Source organism: Alternaria metachromatica (genome assembly GCF_023757995.1).
Source record: "Alternaria metachromatica strain BMP 0045 chromosome Unknown scaffold_34, whole genome shotgun sequence".
In the NCBI taxonomy this organism is placed as follows: domain Eukaryota; kingdom Fungi; phylum Ascomycota; class Dothideomycetes; order Pleosporales; family Pleosporaceae; genus Alternaria; species Alternaria metachromatica.
The window spans coordinates 158,342-172,023 of NW_026055525.1; the positions used below are offsets into that span (position 1 = coordinate 158,342).

A 13,682-nucleotide genomic window follows, 5' to 3' on the forward strand; every position below is an offset into this window, starting at 1 on the left:
ACGTGTCTCAGTCGACTGTAAGTAGGGATCCCGTTCAGCACGTTTCTTGTATCGGGTGCAGGTAGTGCGTTGCCAGCATAGTAATGGCCCGAGACCGGGGAGGTTGAAGGGGTCACTTTGACGCGATCTAAACGTGTTGATTAGTCATACAGCTGTTGCTACGCGGAGTCTTGCCCAGAGCAGATGTCCCCGTGGTGAGTTGGGTGGAGATGTGACGCCGAGGAGAAACACCAAAGGCAGAGTCTTGCTGGGTACACGAGGTTACATCATTACACCAAATATGGAATCACGTTCATTCCGTGACGGAAAGTCCGCTACATATGCGAGTCACGCGAACTCATACCCCTAAATCTGCCTTCATCAAATTCATAGCCACCACAATTGTAATGTCGTGCCATCATCTCACAGCTCTCATACCCCCTCGAGGACCACACGCGTAATCTCGACAAACTCTGCTTCCCTCCGTGCAGTTTCTTCGCGATCGGCTTTCCACGCCGTAGATGTGCGTTCCAGCTCGGCCGTCGCATCCGCCACAGTCTTTTGAGCGGCTTCACCACCCACCTGACCTTCATCATCTGGTATACCAAAGGCGACACGCGCAACTCTCTTGCGAGCGTTCAGATTCGATGTGTTCGTTGTTTCCTCGAGATATACGCCGGCAGCAACATTGGCTTCCCGAGACTCCCTTGCCTTCGCGCGACTGTCCTCCAGTTCCTGCTTCCACCGCTTCACGATCGCGACCCGATCTTCAGGCTGTACGCTTTGGGCATTGCTTGTGTCCATCGTGGCAAGGCGCGTTTGGTTGAATTGTTGCGGGTCGATACGCTGCTCGTCGAGATGCTGACGTTGGAGATGCTGCCTTCCGGTCTCGTTCACCGGGACAATGCCGTCGTCTAAGCACGTGTCGTCCTCGCCCCAGCTTGGGGGATCAGACTGGGTGATGGGTGGTTGATCGGGGCTTTTCTGCGTCGGGGGGTCGTGTTCTACGAGCGTTACGTCTCCGTCTTCGTCTTGTTCTGCGTTGCTTTCCTGCTCCTCCCAGTCACCAGTCGCAGGCCCGTACACTTCTCTCTGATCACCGTGAAAAGCCGTCTTTCTGTGCGCGACTGTAACGCTTCTCTCGGTTGCTTGCGCTTCTTCTAGTACGTGCTTGATGTGTTTTGGTTTGACGTCGCGAGCGTTGCCCTTGGCAGTTGCGATGAGGCCAACGGCTGTTTTCCAGTTGAGCTTGGTCTTGTCGTGCAGCGCTCGCAGTTGAACTAGAAAGGTTGGTTTGTCGATCCAGACCGATGCGAAGGCGATGTCAAGTTCAAGCCAGCCGAACGCTTCCCAGCGTCCCTTCTCCAGGCTATTGAAGGCTCCTCGTGCGTTCGTGTGGTCATCCAGCGCTCGTAGCCTCCACCCCTCGATGATGCTGTGTGCGGTCGCGTCGAGCAGTCCGAGCAAGGCGCGACGGTCTTCGGGGTACTTGTGCAGTAGCTTGGAGTATATGATCAGTGTGGCTTCCGAGTCTGCGTGCAAGGTAGAGATCTGGCGTTGTAGTGCTCGGGCATCCTTCGCTAACGAGGTACCCATGCTATACGCGAGAAGGTGGACCGTGAATGCCCATTGTTGGCGGCTTGGATGATGTGGGGTGAAAAGTGAGAGAAGAGCCGCGTGCTTGGATGAGTGGGAAGGAACTCACGGCCACGACGAAAGCCATGGAGGGCAGTGACGACAACCCGGGCTAGGCTGCTTTGGGTCAGCGTCATCTGGTCGACCTCCGACATCTGGGCAGTGAGTGCACGTTCTTGGGTGCCTACCGAAATGAACGACATAATGAGAAGATCTCGACAAGCGATTTGATACGCTTACTACACTCGGCTTCGGTGAAATGCAAGAACCTCTTCGAATAGATGCTGCTATCATGTGAAGGCAGCAACGCACAGCCCTTGCGCGAATGCGACGTTGCCACTACTCGAACTGTCAACCGTTGTCTCGATTCTTATCGTATGAGATTCGGCACTATGACAAGGTTCAAGGGAAGCAACAAGTAGTAATCGCGCGGGAGCGATCGAAGACGATTCGATGTCAGATTACGACCTTCATCATCATCCAGGCCAGACAGGAGGGTAGTTGATACTATGCTAGCAAGGCAGAAGGTAATTCAACCTGTGGAAGCAAAAGCACGGGAACAGGATACATGGAGATGTCGACGTCTTCAAGAACAGGATTGCTGCTTTTCAGGCTGCATGAGTAGGGAAAGAGTGTTGATCGGGACATGAGGAGAAAATCACATGGAGCTGCTGGTGGCTCATACCTATCCCTTCGCTGAGCCCCTGCACCACGACATTCGAGACCTGGCTGAAGCCATGGTTGAAAGCTTCTACTGCCGGCAGAGACTACTCCAACCCGACTCATGTTTCTATTCCTCCGGCCACTTTTGTTTCGGCGCATCCGTAAAGTGTTGTATGTCGTGAAAAGGGGCCGCTTCTGTGGTGAGGGAGGAGGTATCGCAGGGAGCCTACGGACGTCGTCGCTGAAGGCGGGAGGCCTTTCGATGAGGGTGGCGCAAATTCCACCCAGCCATGACCTTCCAGCTCATACGGCCTGTCCTCCGTACAGCAATCTCAAGCGCCGCGCCGCCGATCAGTTCTCGTTGTCGCGCGTTCTCGGTCATAGTGAATTTCCCCCTCGACGGTTTTCTTGTTCGCGGCGACGTGGAAGAGAGGTAGGCAAGTGTGCGACGCGGGGCAAGACGTCAAGCATGCGCGTCGTGCTTGCTTCGGGCGGGTCCTCGGAAAAGTGGCTCGGCTGTGGCCATCACATCGGTCGTGGAGGTCGTCTAGGTGGGGATGTCAGCAGCTGCCATTCCACTTTTGGGAGGGGAAGATGTCGTACCAGCGCCATTGCTCTCGAAGACCAGACTTGGAGGCGGCACCTGTACGTGAATGAGTGAAATCGCCTGCGCATGATTCAGCCACCCCGGCTCCTGAGGAGGAGCTCGACAACGGTGCGCTTGGGGCGAGTTCCAGCTCGAATAGTCATGGCGCGACGAGACTGATGGTGAGGAACCGCGATCACGCAATTGATCTTTTGTTGTGATGCGTGAGATGGGGAAAGATGCGTGGACGGCAGACACGCAACACCAGGAGCGCTGTCGCGAGATGTCATTGCGGGGTCGCGTTGGACCAGATTCGCGCTCGCGTACGTCCTCACGTGCACAATTGAAGCTTGACCGCAAGAGGACTAGCCCCACATCGGAGACATCATCGACTGTCCTTGACATCTTCATCCCCATCATCCTATGCGTCAACCGTGTACTCTCGATCTCATTCTGGAATATGACTTCCCCTTTTCGCATATTTCTGTCAGTTGTAGCTACGAAGAATAAATACTCTCCTCTTCTCTCCTATCACTACTGCTACTGCGTCTATTCCAGCCTGTTCTGACCCCTGTACTTGAGTATGGGGTCTATCCTTTTTCCACGGGGTGGAACCGTGGTTGATGGTACCTTCACGGCTCACTCATCACCTTCACTTGCGACACAACGACAAGCATTACGGAGCATTCTACATCCTCACTCACCTCACACACATCCAATCTGAACGATGGGATCAAACAGCTACTGCATTCTATCCTCCTAAACTCTCATCTCTATCAGTGTCGACCATCTTCTTCTCTCTCTCTTCGAGACACGTTCTTCCCCAAACACCCCAGACCTGCATACACGAGTGTGCTGCAAGTGCATCGCGAGAATATGGCGACAGCTTCCGACGACAGCGTTTCCTGCCGCAAGCTCCAGCACCAGTTTGCGACGCTGGAAGCCAAGTGTCAAGCAGAAGAAACGGCACTGCAGGCCGCGACCCTGCGCGATCGCGCCTTCTTACACGAGTTTGACGAACGCGCGCTGCGTATCAGGCAAGAACTGCGGGCCGTTCAGCGAGATGCAGAGGAATTCATCTTCCACATGGACTGCAAGCAATCGTTGGGGGAGCATAACCAGCGCTTGCCTATCCGACGCAGGGTAGAGTCCATCGTCGTAAGGACTTGGTTCACCCAATTTCTTACATGCACTGACCCAGTGGGTAGAAGAAGACAGCAGAGGGAGCCAACAAGTACGCGCGGATGCTCGGCGCCTTTCACACCGCGGATGTGGGGCGACGCGCTGGGGAGTTGGATGCAAAAGCGGTGAGGGCGTCAGCGCATAGTGGCAGTACCCAGGCGGCTAGCACAGATGCTGTGAACAGGTCCATGGATGCGAGTGTGAACGGACATGCAAGAGAAGCTGAAAAGGATCGAGAATGGGAGTTGGTCGCATCTTGAGGGCACAACTATCACCCGTACATGAGGAGACAGTTCTTGGATACAATACCGTATCAGATGATGCTGAAAGTATTACGCTTTCTCGTATTCCTCAAACGAGAACAGTTTAGGCGACCTTGACTATTGAGCTAACATCGCGATTCCGTCTAGGTTGTGTGAGCTTATCCGGTTCTATTGATATTCAATGGCCACAATGACGCACCAGTAGTTCACGAAGCTGAGACATGCACCTCATACAAGAAAAAGCTGAACAGGTCTAGAGCCTACATCAACGCTAGGTCATCTGTTTTGTACGCTTACATGTTAATGTAGGCTGCAGGCCTGTTCAGCTTTTTTCTTAGTTAACGTGAATGTATTTCATTTTCATGGTTTGAATGGCTCTGTGGCTTTGAGCTTGTTGGATCTCTTGTATCCATAGCATATGACTATTTGATGCGTTGTACTGGCGAGATCTTTGCGTTATCTCCACTGCCAATTATTTCCAAGTGATAAGGCTTTAAAGCGATACAGCTCAGTATAGCATCGCGTAGGAAGCGCAACTACTAGCTGAGAGTGTCGTAGAAAGATGACAACTTCACTTTCTTCGCACACATGTGAGCCAGACCCAATGACATGCCGTATCTCGACTGTATCGAAAGATTGCGCCTGGCACTTGATGTCCGCCGCATGCTGGTCTTGGAAATGGAGACATAGGGAGGTAATAGCATGATAGCATTGTGGAAACAAGTGTCGCGTACCAAGCTTTGCCCAAATGCTTGTGAACCGTCCGGCGCATCGTTCGCTGGTATTCTTGACGTAATCGGCCACAGATGTCGGAAGCTCGGCAAGTATCGATATCGTGTGCGCTGGGGACTCAGACTCTGAGTTCGCTCGTTTCATCGAGATGTCATCCATGGAGACGCATCTTTGACCCTACGCGCGGGAAATCTCGGGACGCAGGTGGAGTCGTGCAGAAGGGTACCTTGACTGGGGGTTTCGGACGGCCTGATCAACACGATCCAGTCACCTCGCTGTGGCCGAGAGAAGACGGCGTCTTGATCATCGGTGTCGCTGCTTCTTGAACCGCGAGAGTGCTTTTGGATGACAGGGGATTCGCTGGTTTGGTGAGAAGGCGGCGCCGTGGCTGCGACGCCGACGCTCCTGGTGTAGTCGGGGTAGAGCTGTGGCAAGGGAATCTTTTGTTTGTATCTGGTAGGTACGCCTTCCCAAAGATCCCGCATGTAGTCTTCCTCCGGTGTAGAAGCGCCCATGGTCATTCTGCCCTCGCGATGCGCCTTCCCATGTTCGGTGCCGCAATGCTTCGCCAAGATCGCTTCCGGTGTATGGGCAGGACGCGACTCGATAGCATCACGGCCGTAGTGGTCTCTTCTATGTTCCATTTGATCAAGGAGCAAACGTAGGCTCTCGTCAAGATCCAGGACGAAGTCAAAGTCGTATGACCCGGCCCAGTCGGGTGTAGCCGGTCGAGTGATGAGGCAGCGGCCTTGTGTTTCAACTACCTGCGCTGCCATGTATACCGCATCGGTATCGAAGCTGCCGAGGGACATCGTGGGGAAGCTGTGGGTGGTTGCGAATTAAAGCGCTGGTCGTGTAGTGATTGATGTCGTCTAGGCCGCCGCTCCAGCTCCCGAATGTGAATTATGGAGTGGGGCCGTGGGTGGAGTCAGGTGACCGCTGCAAACGCTCAATTCCTGATCGAAACTGCGACTTCTGTCTGAGTGAGGCACAATAGCTTCAGCACGCGCAGATGACTCTTCCCATGTTCAAGGGCGCAACACAAACATCATGGCACCACTTGCGACATTGACAGCAGTCAACGCTACCGCCGAATTGGCGTTCTATTGTGTCGTCAATCGGTTTCTGCAAGTACATCCAGGATATCCCATGGTAATTCGGTCGGAGGGTGGCATTCGGATGTGTTCTGCAACCACTGTTTACACCATGGTTTTTTTCGGTACAGACTTTGCCAGAACCGGACTAGCGTGGGCGATGCCCCTCGTCTCGTCCTCCGGGCCCTACCCTCATCTTCATCTCTCCCTCATGCTCGGTCTCCGCGGCTCGCGGCGCTCTTCATTCGAATTGCGCTGGCTTTCATCTAGGTGTCCGTCTCGCTCACCCCTGTCCGCGCCGTGTTCCTGTCTCTGCCATGCCAAGTTCAACGGCCGCGCAACCGGTGTCCGCATAACGGCTTCTAGATCTTACCTTCCACGCTGATACGTCTGCGACACTCTATTTCCAGGAGGAGGGACACGTTCAAACGTGCGGCAGAAGACTGAGCGGGAGTTGCGAACGTCGCCCAACTGGTAAGGCGCCCTACGCATTAACCGTAGCGCTCCGCCTCGTTCCCAGGTTAGTTGGGAGAATTCCTCCAAGGGGTGCAACCCTGGTATCGCGGTCAACACGCACATCGGTTCGGAGTGGTTGCACGGTCAACGTCTCTCACCACCGAACCCATTGTACCACCATGTCCACGGCAATATATTCTCCAGCACGAGCTGCATCTTATCACCCAAAATCTCTCGCACGCGCGATCCCTGCCAGGGGCTAAGCGACTCTCCAGCGTCAAATATGGGGAGGTGGCTGCTTACAGCCGCCAGCCACGCTATGCAAGCCATTTACGCCCCATCCGCAAGCAACATCTACAGTACATGTCTCAGCCGCCCGATCGAGACAGGCTTGCGAGGTGCGTACGTCTTTCATCCTCAGCCTCGCTGTCCACGACCTTAGAGCAGGATTGCCTACGTATGTATCAACAACAGCTTCCTTTAGTCAATATGTATAACGGTGAAATGCCCCGTGGGTTCATTGCCCGCACAAAACATCACAGATATCTACATCTGCTTCCCGTGCTGCTCATACCATGAGATATACACTTGCGCTTCTCAGCGCCTTCCTACTGCCCTTCCACTGCATCGCTTCACCCACACCCACGTCAATACCCTCCCCAGCCACTGCCGCTAGAGATGTCATAAGTTCCGTGCCATCAGCAACCGCTCCGCCTTCTCGTCGCGATGACGACTTCGCACCAGACATTGCGCCGTTCTCGTTATACCTCTCCACAATATCGATCGCAGAACCTTCCATACCATCACTCTCACTCGACCTTCCACCTGAGACCTGCACGCCTGGTTTCAGCTCATACGCCACTCCCGGGCTCGATGGCTACGTGCCTGCGGAGGCATGCAATGCGTTATGGGTATACTTTCCCAACTTCGCCGCGGCAGTAGCTTTCTCCGTGCTGTTTGGCATGCTCACCATCGTACATCTGGTTCAAGCAATAGTGTACCGCAATGGCTTCTGCTGGGTTATTATCATGGCCGCTCTTTGGGAAACTGGCGCATATGCGTTTCGCGCTCTTGGTTCCAAGGACCAACAATCCTCTGGCATTGCAACGGTCGCTCAGATCTTGGTGTTGGTAGCGCCTATCTGGGTGAACGCCTTCGCCTATATGGTCTTCGCCCGCATCGTTCACTTCTACTCACCCACTCGCAAGGTCTGGATCTTCTCCCCCTCCATCCTCGCACTCATCTTCGTCACCCTCGACATCGTCTCTTTTGTCATACAGCTCGTTGGCGGTGGAATGGCAGGTCCAGGTGCAAGTCTGGAAGCACAAAAGAAGGGCTTGAACATATACATGGGTGGTATCGGTATGCAGGAAGGCTTCATTGTTCTGTTTCTGGGGTTGGTCGTCAAGTTTCACCGCGACCAGCTCCAGGCGGAGAGGGTGGGACGCTTGCCCGCGGACAAGATTGGTGGCTGGAAATGGTTGCTGTACGCGCTGTACGCATGCTTGCTGGCTATCACTATTCGCATCATCTACCGTCTCGCCGAGTTCTCCGCCGGTCTTGGCGCAAGCAACCCTCTGCCGAGCAACGAGCCTCTCCTGTACGTCTTGGAGTCAGCTCCAATGTGGTTAGCCATCTTTGTGTGGAACATAGTCCATCCCGGTCGCTTTATCCGTGGCCCAGACGCCAAGATGCCGCGTTCGTGGCTGTCACGTCATCTTTGCTGCTGCTGTGGCAAACGTCGTTGCGACGACTGCAATGGTAAGCTTGGCCACGCTGGACCTCATCATCAACGCCTAGGAGACGACTCGGATCTGGAAGACAACCAGGAAATGCATCCCGTATCGAAGAGTGCCGGAGGTCATCATGCCGTCAGCCCGACAAATCCTTTCCTGGATGAAACATCTCGCGACTCTTCCTCGAATTCCGACTCCAGGGAAGGGCACCGTCTTCGCCCTTCGTCGGCTGCCGCAAATTTCCGCGATGTCAGCCCAGAGCCAACATCATATACTGCATACCGTGCTCGTGGGGTTCTGGGCTAAGCGGAATTAGTTCAACTCCCTTAGCTCATTCCATTGGCAGCGGGTTCATTCGAGGACAGACAGTATACATTGGACAAGAATGAAGAGAAGTTATTGAGTGGATCAGTGGTGGCTGTAGAACCGTACAATCATATGTAGGTATATATCATGGACTTGGGTGAACAAGAAGCAATGTTAGAGCTATCACAAAATGATCTGCCCGTGAGCCATGCCCGCCGTTTCGACTGTGTCTCTTCCGGGGAAAGAATAGACCCAGTGCATCCTTGGTCTACGTCTGGGCGATCTCCAGGTTCAATGAGGTGGCGGGTTCATGCATGTTACCCCGTGCTTCACGCAATGATTGAACGTAACCTCCCCATCAGCACCAACACCAAACTCGACGTCTTCGTTGATACACTTCAAAGGAAGAGAGATAGGCGGCTTCAAAAGCAGCGGGAGGATTCCGAGTTTAAGGCCTCTCTGGTGGTAATCGTGAGTGCTCATCTTGACGTTGCAAAGCGAAATATCGGCCTCGAGAGTCATGGCAATGAAAGACTGCTTACCGGCTAGCTTGCCATGCATGATGGACACTTCCTGCTTCATTGCCCCCCTTCGTTCAAGCCAGTCCTTCCCATTGGACTTTGAGCCGATCACAACGGCGAGGTCCAAGTAGTCTAGGTGCCCGTGGCGAAGGTATTCGAGCTCTGCGCGACGAGGACAAATCTTCATGGACTGCATCTGGTCTGGCGCTTCTGTAGACCATCCGCCTTCCGAGGAAACCGGATCCACTCCGTCACCTCTCCATGCGATGTTGGAGATACGCTTGGTTGGTGCGGGCGGAAGTCGTGGCGGCAGCGGCACTCCGTAGAAGCCGTTGATGAGCTTCTCGAGGGAGTTGTTGTTGGCCATAGCTCCAGAGCTGGTTATAGTTTGTGGGTGTGAAATAAGAGTTATGAGTTGATGAGATAGAAAGTGGAGTGTAGGAGTCTTGGTTGTCTCGAGCCTAGTGAAGTATATTGTCTACTTGCGCGCGTACGGAGCGCTCTTCTACCTTAAACTTTAAGTAGGAGAAGCATTCAAGATTATGCTACTCCCGGCAATGCTAAATTGCTTATCGCCAGTGTAAACTGGGAGGCTCATAATACGCGGCAAGCCTTCTATTTGACTCGCCATGTGGCTTGACGCCTGCGTAAAGACAAGACTCGGACTCGCACAAGCCCAATTTGAACATCTGTTCGATGTCAGGTTCATATTGGTATGATATTCGCGTGACGGCCAAACGGGGGTCAAGCGAAGCTGAGACTCAGTGCGGGAAATATCAGTAGCATTCTCATCTGCCGCTCAGCCGGTGCTATCACATCATCTATCTAAGTCTACGAATGGGTGTTTGGATGTCGTGCACTTCGGGAATGATGGGTGTCTTGCAATTTGGGGAATGATAGTCGATGTCGACGACGAGCAAGCTGGTCAGAAGTGCAACTTGAGCTGATGGCATTCCCCCTCCACGAACCATGCTTCGAGGCCCGAGAACATGCTGCGGTTTTCCCGGAACGTCAAACGACCAAGGTGTATGCCCAAGGGCACCGTTTGACTCTCTTTCACTGCATATACCAGAGCACCACTGTCGCCTGGGGCGGCGAACGGGGTGCATTCAGCGATCCAGCCAACGATGCCGGTCCACTTGTGCATGTCGTGCCGTTATAATTTCTCCAAGGAAATTCCGAGATCCTTGATCTTGAGCTTTTCGTCGGGGGTTTCTCTGACCTCCTGCTTCGCAAGCGAGAACTACGCATCTTCCATGCTGGAGTGTATGTTCGTAAAAATACCGAAGGTTTTGCCCGTCGTGGGACCCTCCTTGTACACGCGGATGCCTGATCTCTGCTGTATCAGGCTGTTTATTTGGAAGGCACGCGTGGCCTCCCTCTCCATATCAAATTCTCGCGAATGCCCGTTGGCTCCGTAGTAGTGGAGGTTTACCCGGGGTAAAGCGGCCTCGATCTTGTGCTTGTCGTCGTCCTGAACTTTGAGGATTCCCACTTCTCTGGCCATCTTGCTTAGCGGATCAGGATAGCGCGCAGGTGGTCGGCCTTGATCTTCTCCAGGGTGAGCCGATGCTCAATCTCGAAGGTATATTCTGTGGTAAGTGCATACAGGCCTGCCCCGATATCATCCAGGCCCATACTTTTCCAATCCCAGGAGAGGTACCGTTGCGGTCGACGATGCGATCCCCAGTATTCAGTGCAAGGATCTGACGCCCGCTTGCCATGTTCGAGTGTGCAGTCTTGCGATCCACAACCATGGAGACGACGTTGACCCAACCCAGCAGCAATGTTTGCGTCTCAACCGCTTGTCTGCTCCAAAACACACTTCAGCACGTCTCATGATCGTCTTTGTCGCTTTGTAGTCGTCAGGGTGTAAAAAATGGGGTTCGATATGCGGAGGTTCCGAAGCCACACAGTCCGGTTATTTTGGCCTCTAGCATGTGACGAAAGTGTTGACTTCAGCGTTCGCTTCAGCCGTGTCGCAGTATTGGTCGAGAACCGAGCGACGTGCCAATTTTCGCTTTGTCGGTAATGAAGACAGATTGCCGCACGAGCAGCACCCGTGCGTCGGCAGTACAACAAGTAGTTAAAAGGCCGTCTATCGATCGAAATTTTTTGGGCTGTTGTTGTCGCGCTCGCGAAATCGACTTGGGGAACTGACGATGTTAGAGGTGTCGCAATGTTGAGAGTCCATGTGGTCGGTCGAGAGGTTATCTCACTGCTTGGTGCGTGTAGGGCCACTCCTCCGGTCAATGCCGCGACGAAAAGGTCCATCACAGCTTTCGAGCGAGTGTCAGCAGCTCCGTGACCGTGCTACGCATGATGGCCAATCGCAAACCACTCCGAGCTAGATCCGCGCCGTTGAGCAGCTTGAAGATCAGCATACGGCCCGCACCGCGTTCGCGGCCCCGCCCAGTCGAGGACAGTCATCCCAACAAGTCCACCAGTGAGGGCGAAGGTTGAGGAGCGCCGTGCAGATGTCTGTCGCAATAGGTTTTGCTTGGTTTCGTCCGGTTCCAACGCGAGTCGAGTAAACCGTTGTAGACGCGATGGCTCGATGGGAGAGACGAGTGGGGCAGGTGGCATGCTGTCTCCGGTCTCCCGAGCCTCACCCATTTCTGGCAGCTGCATCGTCGCTCACCACGTGTTCAGCCCAACACATGAATGTCACAAATGGACACGATAATGCAAGGAAGGATATGCGCAATGGATTTGGAAAAACTTGGGTCGTTGCATGCTAGTCAACGAAGGGCGCATACGACACCTTCATTTGTGCGGACTGCGGCCAGGGCATCTTGAGAAGAAACTGGGAGAAGCTCGGTGCAATGTGTGCTGGTATTCATATTTACATAATATGAAGACTAAACCAAAAACGGTGCCATATAACACATTGCCGGGACCTCAATCTCCTACTCCAAGGCGTGAGCTGAAGAGGAGCTCACAATCGAGCGGCATTCATGCTTCTCACGATGAGCAGCAGGGCAACATCCGGAACAACTTGCGCGACCTCCTTCGTCCCCATCACCTCCGCCACTGGCTTTGTGGTCGTTGTCTTCTTGCGTCCGATGGCAGTCGCGCTACCACTGGCACCCGCGTTTCCAGGCAAGCTGTGGCGCCCGTGATCTTTAACTTCCTCTAGGATTGTGAGAGCTCGTCAATCTGATCTTGCGGAACGTAACTCTCAGCGGAATCCCTCTGCCTCTTTCGGGTTCGTGGTATCGATGTGTGGTTGCTGTTGGGTGCCTTTGACTTCGAGGTCGACTTGGGTGTTGCCACACTCCTACGAGGCGTCTTTGGATTCGCCGTGGCTTGGGTGGTGTGAGAACGGACAGAAACCGATCCGCGAATAGCGAGTGCTGACATGCGTCTAGCCTCTTTCAATTCGTGACTCGCCTTCTCTATAGCGCGAGCCTTTTGCCAAAGGGGAAGTGCGTCCTTGATAGCTTGGAGCCGATCCGCAAGCGCCCAGTCCAGGTGGCTCTTCAGGATCGCTTGGGCCTTCGCGATCTGCTCCTCCATAGACAAACTGCACGAGTACAGTTCTTTCATAAAGTATTTTCCATTGTCACCCCCTTCGCTCCAATGTAGCCAGAGCTGTAGCAGCATCATATCGCATGTGACGGACATGTGCATCGTGTAGGCCGAAGTCGCAGGTATGGTATCGCCGTACGCGGACTCGAAGTATTGCCGATGGTAATTTACGATCGTCGCGCCGTGGAGAGCAGACTTCTTCATGGCGATAAGGATGGAATGTCCGTCTGCTGCCTCCCACTCGGCAGTGAGGAACGGGAAGGATAGTTCGGGGTTCAGCTTGAAACTAGCAATCTAACGTCAGCATGGAAATCTGGCGAGTGATCGTCAACTCACTTCTCCAGGAGCTCGTTATCCTCTTCCGTCAACCCTGAGTCTACACGGGTCTCGGTATCGCGGGGATTCAAGTACCCGATGGCGAGATCCGGTTTATATCTCAAGGCTTCCGAATCGGAACTTGGTGGGATTGGGACAAAGTCTGTCGTCAGGGTATAGTCGTGGCTGATATCGATGTTGGGTATGCCACGTGCGTAGCCGGTTCGCTCTCCCTGGAAGAGCAGCAGCGGTTCCATCATGTTAATGGCACTCTTCTTGTCGTTAGAGCGGGCCTCCCGATGCTGATAGACGATCTCTTGTGCAGCATGAGCTTGTTCAGGCATGACCGGCGCGTTCAGCATTTGCTCCACACGCTCACTCAGCTCTTGTGGGAACGCCTTGTCGGCACAGTCGACGATCAGGTTGTGTTCGACTAGCTCGTCGATTGTGTGCCTGAACCTTTGGGAGGACGGGGTGGTTGGGGGTGCCATGTTGAACGAAGACGGATAGATCAGTAGGGCGAGTGAAAAGATCGATGACTGGCTGGCGCTTGTCTAGCAGTCACGTCGATCATTCTGAGCTCAAGGTTGCAAAATGCAATTTGTTTGCGCGATCGCGAGAGATATGAGCGATACATGGCGCTAATCCCATGATGGACGATGTCTGCAGCTTTCCGCAAGGCG

At 53.8% G+C, this 13,682-nt stretch overlaps 4 protein-coding genes across 4 annotated transcripts; 1 reads left to right on the forward strand and 3 right to left on the reverse strand.

The window, feature by feature from the left end:
* Positions 1 to 411: 411 nt before the first annotated feature.
* J4E83_009586 (uncharacterized protein) lies at positions 412 to 1,575 on the reverse strand (the record flags this gene model as incomplete). Its single annotated transcript, XM_049336471.1, has 1 exon — positions 412 to 1,575. One exon carries the CDS (start codon positions 1,573 to 1,575, stop codon positions 412 to 414), a length of 1,164 nt encoding a protein of 387 aa, XP_049184404.1.
* A 5,590-nt stretch (positions 1,576 to 7,165) lies between these two features.
* J4E83_009587 (uncharacterized protein) lies at positions 7,166 to 8,632 on the forward strand (the record flags this gene model as incomplete). The annotated part of the gene is made up of 1 exon (XM_049336472.1): positions 7,166 to 8,632. The coding sequence occupies one exon, from the start codon at positions 7,166 to 7,168 to the stop codon at positions 8,630 to 8,632; it is 1,467 nt and encodes a 488-aa protein (XP_049184405.1).
* A 291-nt stretch (positions 8,633 to 8,923) lies between these two features.
* On the reverse strand, positions 8,924 to 9,520 carry J4E83_009588 (uncharacterized protein; the record flags this gene model as incomplete). Its single annotated transcript, XM_049336473.1, has 1 exon — positions 8,924 to 9,520. One exon carries the CDS (start codon positions 9,518 to 9,520, stop codon positions 8,924 to 8,926), a length of 597 nt encoding a protein of 198 aa, XP_049184406.1.
* A 2,768-nt stretch (positions 9,521 to 12,288) lies between these two features.
* Positions 12,289 to 13,490, reverse strand: J4E83_009589 (uncharacterized protein; the record flags this gene model as incomplete). Its single annotated transcript, XM_049336474.1, has 2 exons — positions 12,289 to 12,970; positions 13,021 to 13,490. The coding sequence occupies 2 exons, from the start codon at positions 13,488 to 13,490 to the stop codon at positions 12,289 to 12,291; spliced, it is 1,152 nt and encodes a 383-aa protein (XP_049184407.1).
* Positions 13,491 to 13,682: the final 192 nt, after the last annotated feature.